This window comes from Aphelocoma coerulescens, chromosome 5, assembly GCF_041296385.1.
Source record: "Aphelocoma coerulescens isolate FSJ_1873_10779 chromosome 5, UR_Acoe_1.0, whole genome shotgun sequence".
NCBI classification, from domain to species: domain Eukaryota; kingdom Metazoa; phylum Chordata; class Aves; order Passeriformes; family Corvidae; genus Aphelocoma; species Aphelocoma coerulescens.
In genome coordinates, this window is record NC_091019.1 from 11,105,942 (window position 1) to 11,116,781 (window position 10,840).

A 10,840-nucleotide genomic window follows, 5' to 3' on the forward strand; every position below is an offset into this window, starting at 1 on the left:
GAAGGAGAAAGGACCTGCTGCCTACGCCGCTGCGGGCGGGGGCCGAGAGGCCAGGCAGGTGTCTGGAAACAAAGCCCAGGGTAATGCCCGAGCGAGAGCCCCAGCCCCGCCATCCCAGCGGCCTCTCCGGCTGCCCCAGCACTGCCCACGACTCCTCTTTCCCCAGACTCCAGGGGCGTTTCTGCCCCAGGGCCGCCCCAGCCGGTGCTCCGGCAGCGCGGGCGGGGCGGGGCCGGCCCGGGCGCAGCCCCGTGACTACGCCGCGCCCGCCCGGAAGCGCCCCCGCTGCTGCACGGCCCGGGAGAGGCTGTCCCACCACCCGCTCCGCTCGGATCCCGCTGCACAGCCCGGGAGAGGCTGTCCCAGCACCCGCTCCGCTCGGATCCCGCTGCACAGCCCGGGAGAGGCTGTCCCAGCACCCGCTCCGCTCGGATCCCGCTGCACGGCCCGGGAGAGGCTGTCCCAGCACCCGCTCCGCTCGGATCCGGCCGCAGAGTCCCGGGAGAGGCTGTCCCAGCACCTGCTCCGCTCGGATCCCGCCGCAGAGTCCCGGGAGAGGCTGCTCCGTGAGCCGTTCCGCCCAGTCCCGCCGGGACAGGTAGGGCAGCGCTGGGAAGCGGGATGAGGTGCTCCTTCTCCCCGCCGCGCCGGCCGCGGGCGCTCCCCGGGACCTCCTCCTGCTCCCCGGAGCTGCCCGGGTCGGGGCGGCTGCGGCAGCGGGGGTGGCAGAGGCTGTGCCCTGGCCACGGGCGGGCCCGGGGAGCGGTGGGGCAGCCCTGCGGGAGCGCCCTGCGGGAGCGGCCGGCCGTGCCCCCGGCCGTGCCCCCGAGTGGCTGTCGCACGTCCCTGCCTCGGGCGGTGATCGTGTTTTCACCTGCGTCGGGTGACTCCGTGCAGAGTTACGGATTTGTTCCATACTCCTGACAGAACGGGCTTTGTACCTGTTCCCGTGGGGGAGCTTTTATTACCTGCTCCGGCAGCAAAGGCTCTGCAGTTTCAGGGCGTTCCTGAGGCACCCTGCGGGGGCTCTTTCCCTGTCAATTCGCCAGCGAACGGGGCTGCCGCCCTGTTTGGCTGGGAGAGGAGAGCAGGAGGTGGCGAGAGCGGCCCCGGTGATATGTGCGGATGTTACACAACGAGAACTCCGCAAGACACAGGCAGGACCAGTTTGGATCGGTGTCTTTCTTCAAGGGACCTATTAGTCTCGAGTGCGTGTAGGTGCTTGCGCTGGATGACTTCATTGACAGGATTCACTCAGGGTTCATCGCTGACACTTCAGAAGATTGCGCTGTCATTCTTTGTTAACTCACGTTAGTTTCTGTCTGACAGACCCCGGCCATGTTCGCGGTTTTGGTAGTGCTGTGTCAACTGCATGTGGTGATGTTCGCGTTTCCTCACTGCCCTGGGAGATTAAATACCTTGAAGCAACCTGAATGGAAAGATGGTAATTTAGTTTTAACATGACTTTGTGCTTTCCAAAATTGTTTCTAACTTCGCTTTGCTGGCTTCTTTAATTGTTTAGTTGTTGTTGTTGTTGTTGTTTTGGGGGTGGGTTTTTTGGAGGTTTTGTTGTATTTTTTTTTTACTTCATTAAAAAAATTAAGTTGTTTTATGCTTAATTTCGGACTATTTTAATATCTTTTGCTGAAATGATTGATAATTGACTTAGGTGGTAAGATCAAGTATTTATCAGATGTAGTAATAAATGCAGATTGGGACAACTGAACTTTTTCCAGGCCTTTGGGATTATTGTGGTTGATACAACCAGAATCCTTTAAGTAACATCAAAATTCAAAAAGTTTGAAATCTGTGTTAAGACAGTATTGTTTTGGTACTACTTGAGCACATCACAGTTGTATTTGTATATCTGAAATTGCTTTGTATTTGAAAGCGTTTATTTGGTTGTTTTTTGAAATTGGTACTTTCTCTTAGTAGCAGACCCCCTTATAACACCTGGAAAGATAAGCATAGTGCTGCTTTTGCAGTTCTTCACTTTGGAGGGAGAGAAGTGGAGAGCAACTCATGTGAAAACAATTAACTTCCCCAGGACTCGAGCACTACAAAGCAAAGCCATGTGATGCTTAACATTTTAAGCATCAAGGCTTCAAAAAGGAATTTCTAACTTAGCTGTCCAGTCTTCTCGATGGACAAAGAGTGCTGAAATCTAAGACAGACTTTAAAAGGTCATCACATTGAGCACGAGGCTCCTTAAGGGCAGTATGTGGAGCAGAAACCATGGCTAGCAGAAAAATGCTTGAGACAGATGATTTGTTAAAATCCGTATTGCCCTGGGCATAAAACATCAGGCTGCCTCGTTCCTGTGAGAACTCTCTCCTGACAATAGGCCCAGATCACTCCTCCTTTAAAGACAGAGTTGGAAAGAGAAGGGCCAAACCCTTTATCCAATAATTTAGCAAGTAGAACAGTTGCCAAAGGTATGAGGTACCTGCCTTGAGAGGTCCCCCTTCAGCATTTTCTGAACATCTTTTACCAGCAGAGCTACTTTACTGAGCATATTGTGGGGTTGTATTTTTAAATGCTGGGCATCCTAAAACTGCATGGATCGTTTTATGAAACCAAGCACTGAAGAACTGCATCCATGTCTCTCACATTTAGAAGACAATTCAAATCCATCTGTTTCATTCTTCAAATACTGTCTTAATAACTGGGTTGCAAACAAGTCGGAGATGGAGATATGGAGATACGTGACAAAGTGAAAAAAGTGCAGATAAATGGATAAAAAAATCTTGAAAAGAAAAAAGGGTCCATGTATCCCTGGGAATTGAGGGTTCTATGTTCCAGGCGACTTACCTATACATTCCATTTTAAATAAAATGCATCAGTTCTCTAAGTTAATTCAGAAGGACAGCTAATACTACTTGCATGGTAAAGAGCGAAACACTGCTGAGCAAAACTGAAGATCTCTGCTTCAGAAGAACAAAGTTACTTTTGTAATTTGCACTGAACCAAGAATATTGATAATATTTTTTTTTTTCCATGTAGTTCTTTTCCTTTCCACTTGTGGGTTTGAGGGAGTTTTGATTTTGGTTTGGGGGTTTGGTTTTTTGGGGTTTTTTTGTTAAGTCCTTTTCTCTGGTTCTTTGTATATATAGTATAAATATTTTAAGTTTAGATTTTCTTGCAATTGCTTTAGAATGACAAAGACAAATGCATGTGCACATGTGTAGCTGCTTCAGTATACACTGTAACAGTATGTAAATTATATAAATATGTGCTGTAATATTCTTTAAGTATACTATAATATTAAAGACATAAACAACCAATATGTAAGTTATGCTGCAGTTTTCAGAGAGCAAAATGTTACAAGATACTACTGCAAGATCTAACAGTAACTATTAGGGTGAAAATTCCTGAACAATGTAATAATCTTGCCAAACAGGCTAACAGGAACACAAAGCTAATTTGTAGCTGAATAACTTTATCCTGAATCTCATGTCCTTTTTTAGCCATCCGGCTTGGTATGTAACAATGCTGTTTCTGCATTACACTTGGCAAAAATAATTCTCTAGCCATTTTGCTCAACCAAATAGCCTGAATTTCTTGGACACAGATTAGGCTTTCACTGAAAATCAAGCCAGAAACCTAGTTTTGTCCTGAAACAATTTTTTTTTTTTTCTAATAAGAAACTGTAGCAAGAGCAGGCTAAAACTTGACTATGGAAAATGCCTAGTGAGGAAATACATTCCTGTATTCCAAAACCTTCTATAATTTCACTCACTGTTCTGGAATCTCACCTCACAACTTACTCCATGAGGCCTCATGGAGCACAAAAGAAGAGAATAATTAAATGTCTTCAGAAATGCCTGTTGTCAGTAAAATTCATATCATCGACAAATTTAAAACAAACTTGGTTATATGGCACCTTTACATAAAGCTCGATGGCACTACTGTGAAAAGAGAACAATTGTAGAATGAATAGGGGTCTGCTGATGTGATTTAAAAACCAAATTGTGTAGATAAAATTTGGTACTCACAGATACCAGAATATTGATAAATGTATATTTGGTTTTTTCCTTTCCCCACCCTGGCCTCCTCCCTTGCCTCCTTCCCCTACTAGGGCAGGGTGTTGCTTACTTTGGATCTGACTGAATTCTGCTTTATGTGACTATTGCTTTGTTCTGAAGAGCTCCAGTAAAAACTCTTGCTCACATCCCAGAAAGGGTCACACCAAAACTTGACCAACAGCTCTCATGACAATCAAATTCTCTTGGCCAGGATAAGGAATAGCTGAGATGGCTTATGAGAAAGGAAAATACATTTATTTTATGTTACATAGTTAGAAAAGATAGTAGTGAAGAAGACATTTTAGGAGACTTTATATTTCTTTTTCTTGTATGTAGCTGAGAGATGCTAGGGAAGGAAATTATCCCAATGTACTCCTTTCAGATCTTTACCATTCTTTAAAAATACCAAATTTAACCTTCCTAACTTGTTTTAAATCAACTTGATTTTTTTTTTTTTTTTAGTGTTCACATCTGCGAGGGAGGCCAATTTATTCATTGGACGACATCTTCTGAACAATAGATTTGATTTTGAAGCATTCACAGCTGATAACCTGGAAAGGGAATGCTATGAAGAACTGTGCAATTATGAAGAAGCAAGAGAAATTTTTGAAGACCCTGATAAAACGGTAGACGTTCAAACTGAATTTAATATAGTGAGGGAGGTTATTGGCTAAATAACCTTATTTTTGTACACAAATTATTGCAACATAAATTATTGTACACAAATACTGGAACTCCTCTAACACAGCACTTAAAGATGACTACTTACTTTACTCCAAAAGTAGATATCCCAAGTACATGGAGTTCTTGCTTTAGATACACAGTGAATGCACTTGAATATGTATTATTGTCTTAAAGACTTTAGATGTGGACTTTAATTCTGCAAACAAATAGAAATGAAGCTCCAGAAGTCCCACCTGTGGATATTCCTACATTTTCAGACTTCTGGATTTTTTAGAAATTACTCAGCATCCAATTAAATGTGTTGCACATGCTATCTGTATTAATTGGCTGATTGCATCCTTGTGTCATGCCACAGAAGTGTTTTGTAAGAGGCCAGTATGGAGCAAGTCTGCAGTTCAGCTATTGCTGAGTATTCCTATCACACCATATTCCAACTCCCTACCTAGACATAGCTGAGAAGAAACCTGGTATATATTTTAAAAAAGAAACAAAAAGAAACCTTTCAGCGCAATAAAGGAATGTGAGGATGGTCTGAAGGTTGCTGCACATGCAGCAAGAATCTCTTTGTGACTCTAGGTGTGCACTGCACTAAGCTGCAGAAAGAGCAAGGCATACACTCCTATTCTGAAGGTGGAAAGGTTAATTTGCCATTGCTAACACTTTCCTAAGAAAAAGGTTAATTGTTAAATTAAAATCTTGCTGGAGTCTTTTGCTAGGTAGCAAAAGTGAAAATTATAGCTAAACACATTTAGTGCCTGATGATCACACAACATAAAAGTTTTTCTCTTAAATGAATCCCATTATTTTTCCTAGCTGATATGAATTCATACGTTCATACAGATGTCAGATTCTTAAGAACTTAACTTTGCCTCAAATCCTCTTTTGTAGGGATTTACAAAAAATAATTGTAAGCATTTTTTTGGTGTCAGAATATATCCTAACTTCTACTGTAATCAGGCAGAAATATGAGGTAACACTGGATGGTTAAATACACTTTTCTCTTTTACCAACTGGCATCTGAGAAATTTTAATGCAAAGTTGTATAAGAAAAATATCATGGGATGAGCAAATACAAATCATTCAGCAGGAGTTATTTCTGTTTATGCCATTGTCAAATTTTGCCCAAGGTACCATATTAAAAATAAGCCAGTAGGCCTGTCACTTATGTATCTCACATAAATCTGATTCTTTTTGGGTTTTGTAGATGGATTTTTGGAAAGACTATTCAACTAAAGGCCCTAAAATAAAAATAGGTAAGTGATATTTTTGCTGTTTTTCTATATTGCAGTATTTTCTGGTTGTTGTAATAGTACATTCTTAATAGATCATGCATTCAGTTAAGGAAATCAGAAATTCTTTTTACTGAAGATCACTGTGAACTGTATAAGTATATTTAATTATGTAAGGCATTAATTATATTATAAAACTGAAGCGTCTTAAAGTGGGATCCATTATAGGTCTGTAAGTAAAAACTATAATTTCCTTGACCATTTCTTTACTACACAATTGGTAAACTTTGCAGTACTTCTGTGGCTGCTCTCTGTGGTTTGGTTTTGTTTTTTCTCCCCATTTCTTTAATAGTACTGTAACAGCCTGATTTAGGCTCAGAGTAGTCTGGTGCCAGATGTTTAATAAAAAATGGTCAGTTGGACTTGAGGAAAGATCTACAGCCTGATCAAGGTCACAAGTACATGAAGGAATATTTGGAAGGCATTAGAAGACAGGCATCTCAACAGTTTTCTGTAGAGAAAAGGGGATATCTACTCCCTTTTGCTTTAAGCTGACTGTGAATGATACTCTTGGGTTGTGTTGCACAGACTTACAGCCTCTCACAGCAAGTTAGACATCTGGGGAAGGACCAGCTTTATGGCACAGCAAAAGTAGTATTTTACAGTGTAAACTGCAGACTGGGTAGATGGAAAGAACACATAATGAAAATCACCAATGTTTTCTCTTCAGGTGATGAGGCACTACAAAAGATTAATGTCACAGGACTGCTCATCGGCCTGGTTGCTGCTGGAGTACTGTTGGTTATAATTGCACTGATTATCTTCTACTGCTGCAAGAGCAGATGCAAATCAAGGCAACCACCAGGGTAAGGAATTTCACTGCTTAAAGAAACCCAAACACACACCAAAACAAACTCTTGCTTAAGAATGGCATTTAAAAGTCACTGTGGATTGCTCTGACTGTATTCTCGGAGAATCCAGTGGAAGTTCTAGTTCTTACTTGCCTAGAAGCAAAGTTAAGTGAGCAAGCACTAGCAGTAGTTATGCTGCAGTTAATAACACAAAAACATAAAACAGTACTGCACACCTAATCCTTTGAGTTTGGCTTTTTTTAGTGTGTGTGTTTGTGTGGTTTTGGTTCCAAAATATTCTAACTAAGATGACGGAATAATTTTAGTAGGTTGGGGCCTGCAGTGGGAAATCTAATGTGTTCTGCTGGTGCTTTCAAGTAGGCTGTATGCTCTTCATGGCACATGCTCTACCTCAGACATGAAGTAGTTGTAGTAGTAGATGATGAAGTAGTTTGGAGGAAATGCTTTTTTACCAGTTTTCTACTCCTGCTTGTTCCTTTGTCCTAAACTTGAGAAGAATATAAGAAGTTTCTGTGCTTCCTCTTCCCTATAAATTTCACATCACTGAGCTATTCTTGCCCTGTGGTTTGGAGAGAGTATTTGGCTTCTGGTCTTTGTGATTGCTGAAGGCATGTTTATTTCTCTTGTGGGGTTTTTTGGGTTGTTTTGGGTTTTGTTTATTTTATAATTAAGACTTTGCATTCTTGCTTCCCTATAAAGCAGAAGTTTCCACTTACTTACTGTTACCTTTCTTTAGGTCCTTGGGTTATGTAAGAAGCAGAAGACGTAATTCAGCCAACATCTTCAGAAGGCATGAAGAGTTTTCCTTAAACCCCCTTGCTGTCAGAACTGACGATTCAGGACTGCCCACTTACGAGCAAGCAGTTACCTCAGATGGACAGCACAACGTGCCCCCACCCCCTTATCCAGGGCCCCCGAGACATGCACGGGTGTTTCAAAAGTCCATGTCTCTTCCTGGCCCCTAGCCACAAACCTCCTTCTGGGGTGAGGGGGGACCTACTGGAACATTGTGGCACTCAGTGCCATGGTTTAGTGGAGGTGTTAGGGCATGGGTTGGACTCGATGATCTTAGAGGTCTCTTCCAACCTGGCGATTCTGTGATAAGATACTTTTGAAAAAGTGTGTGCTACCTTGCATATTGCAAGATGATTTACAAAAATGTGAAAGATCTTTTGGACAGCTAGGAACAAGTGACGTTCCCATTTGGGAAAAGAGGTCACCTGTTGCAAAGGCTGCAGGACCATTCTTTGCACAAAGTCACTGTGCCAAGAGGAGGGAATGCATAAAGAGCAAGTGTTGTACTGCTGCCCTCTTCCATAACGCACTTTGAGCCATCCCATCAAACTATTGATGTTTCACTAATAGTTTCATCCTCTTTTTCTTCAGGAGGAACAGTGTTTTAATTGCTCATATTGACACTAACCATTTTTTGTGACTTAGTACATCAAACCACCATAAGAAATCTGCTTTGTTATTTGATATATTCACTTCTTTGCTGTGTGAATTTTCTATTCATCTTGTAATAGATTCGAGTGTGAAAATTATTTCATGACTTGATCTTTCAAATATATATATATATATATATAGTACTGCTACTGGATTGCACTAGTTTGTTTTAGACATTGCTGGTCAGACAACTTAATTTGTTGTATTTTTATGATTATAATTTTGCATCAAAAGGAAACATTCATTACATGGCACACAATTCAGACAAAGTATACTTGAATCAAATTGTTTTGATGTTCAACAGTAAATACCAGGTCAAAGAGAGTAAGTAGAGTACTGTGGGCCAGGGGATGGTAAGCAAAGATCTAGAGATTTGTCCCTTGTTAAAAAATTACCCAGGTTTCACAGCTAACATTTCTTTCATAGTTTAAAAACTGAAATGTTGAGAGAGACATTTAACTTTCAAATCAAAGGCCAAACTACCCCACAGAAGCACTTTGATATGTGTGTCTTGCACTACAGGGATGACAAAACAACACCTTTAAGTAGAATGAAATATCATATTAGATCAATAACCAAGAGTCAAGAACTTCAGGGAGTTACTGGCACTGTATCAAGACAGTTTCTGTATCTACAGTTGTAGCCACCATTAATTTTACATCTTATTGAAAGATCACTCCCCAGCATTAATGTAGCCTACAGATCTTGCTGAGCAAATTGCTGCCCAGCACTTGTGTCCCTTCACCTCCTCACCACAGGGAGCCACAGCAGAGGGTCTCACAGGAAACATGTCAGCCCGGTGTTTTCTTGTTTGACAGTGGCTGTACAGTTAAGACACACACAATTAAGTTTTTTAACTTCTTAAACAACCTCCTCTTTTTTCCCCTCATTGAGTCAATGCTGACAACAGCAAATTATATTTCAATTTGGTGTCTACAATCCACTTTATATTATAAGTTAAAGGATAAAAGTTGAAATGAATAACATTTTACTGAATTTTACTATTTTTAATATACTAGAAGCTACAGTGCTGTTGAGTGGGATGCAGAAAATTGGTTTGAGATTTTCAACCTGTAAATGCATTTGTAATAATGAGAACACTCCAAATCTTGGAATATAAAGAGGGTACACTGACAGTGCTACACAATGAAGTCTTGCCCTTTGAAAAATACATGCAATGTTGTTGATAGCAGTGCCATTGGTGTTCCTGTTCATAAAACTTCACCATGGAACTTGGCTTTTGGAGAGTCACAAATCTCTCTACTGCTTCTTTCTTGTTGAGAGATGGGGGAATCTCCACGTTGGGATATTTCAATTCACTTTTGCCCTACTTGTGAAAGCATCTTGAAGTTCTCAAAGTTCTGTAAGACTGAAATAAGTGAATTGTGGGAGGTCACTGTTGACAATCAAAATACAAGCTTATGAGAAGTTATGCAATTATAAGCTTGCAAAAACATTCTCCCATATTTCCCTTTCATTTAGCTAACAATTTTTTAATGTTTTAATGTGCATTTTGAGCTCTAGAACACACTTTAACCTAGATTTTTCCTGTGACACAAAAACTATTAACTAATGGAACTGATAGGAAAACTTCCAAGGCAAGGGATTTCACAGGGCTTGTGAGCATACAAAGATTCTTTAATGTTACTACAGACATCTGGCAAAGTCACATTTTAAATACACTACAGAAATTGTACAGCATCCCATTCAATCATTGGACTTTGATTTTTCTACCATTCCTACAAATCATTTGCAACTGATTCCATGCAATACATGCAAAAATCTTGTCCTTCATAATTAATCAAAAAAATTAAGAGGGTGTAACTGTTAAATATCAATGGTGTAGTGCTTTGGGCAGTAAAGGGCCCTTTCAGTAGAGTAAAACACTCAAATTTACCCGAGTCTGCACCTTAGATCCTGAAAATATGCAGGGACTGACATTCAAACACTGGTTGCACGTAACATGACAATTTGCAAGACACATCCTGCTTGTTACAAAGAAGGAGCAAAGTTTAAAGTTTAGTTGAATACAGTATAAACTTACCTCTCCTTGTAGAGGGAAAAAAATTCCTTTTAATGGCAGTTGTTTAGGTTGAGTTTGTTTTCCTTCTTTCAAACACTGACTCCTGGCCTGAGACACTCTTACGTTATATCATATCTCTTTTGAGAACTCATGATTCAGCAGGGTTAACAGGGAGAAAAACAACAAGAGATAGACTATGAGGACTTATGAATTTAGAAGTGTTGCCACGCGTTCAAATTTTACATGCAGCTTCTTTTGAAAATGGAGTTGCTATTAGAATATATAAAGCAGCAAGCAACTGTACTTCAGAGGCCTTTACAAGGCCATGTAGTAGGACCAGGGAAAATGGCTTTAAATTGACACAGGCCAGGGTTAGATAAGGTATTAGGAAGAAATTCTCACTGTGAGGGTGGTGATGCCCTGGCACAGGCTGCCCAGAGAAGCTGTGACTGCCCCATCCCTGGAAGTGTTCAGGGCCAGGGAGGATGGGGCTCTGAGCAGCCTGGTCGTGTGAAAGGCATCCCTGCCCATGGCAGGGGTCTGGAACTGGATGATCTTTAA

General features: G+C 41.3%; 1 protein-coding gene across 1 annotated transcript; it reads left to right on the forward strand.

Moving 5' to 3' along the window:
- Window positions 1-293: 293 nt before the first annotated feature.
- PRRG4 (proline rich and Gla domain 4) lies at window positions 294-8,405 on the forward strand. Its single transcript, XM_069015901.1, has 6 exons — window positions 294-598; window positions 1,330-1,444; window positions 4,488-4,651; window positions 5,914-5,962; window positions 6,669-6,804; window positions 7,547-8,405. The coding sequence occupies exons 2-6, from the start codon at window positions 1,339-1,341 to the stop codon at window positions 7,773-7,775; spliced, it is 684 nt and encodes a 227-aa protein (XP_068872002.1). The 5' UTR covers window positions 294-598; window positions 1,330-1,338; the 3' UTR covers window positions 7,776-8,405.
- The last annotated feature ends 2,435 nt before the right edge of the window (window positions 8,406-10,840 follow it).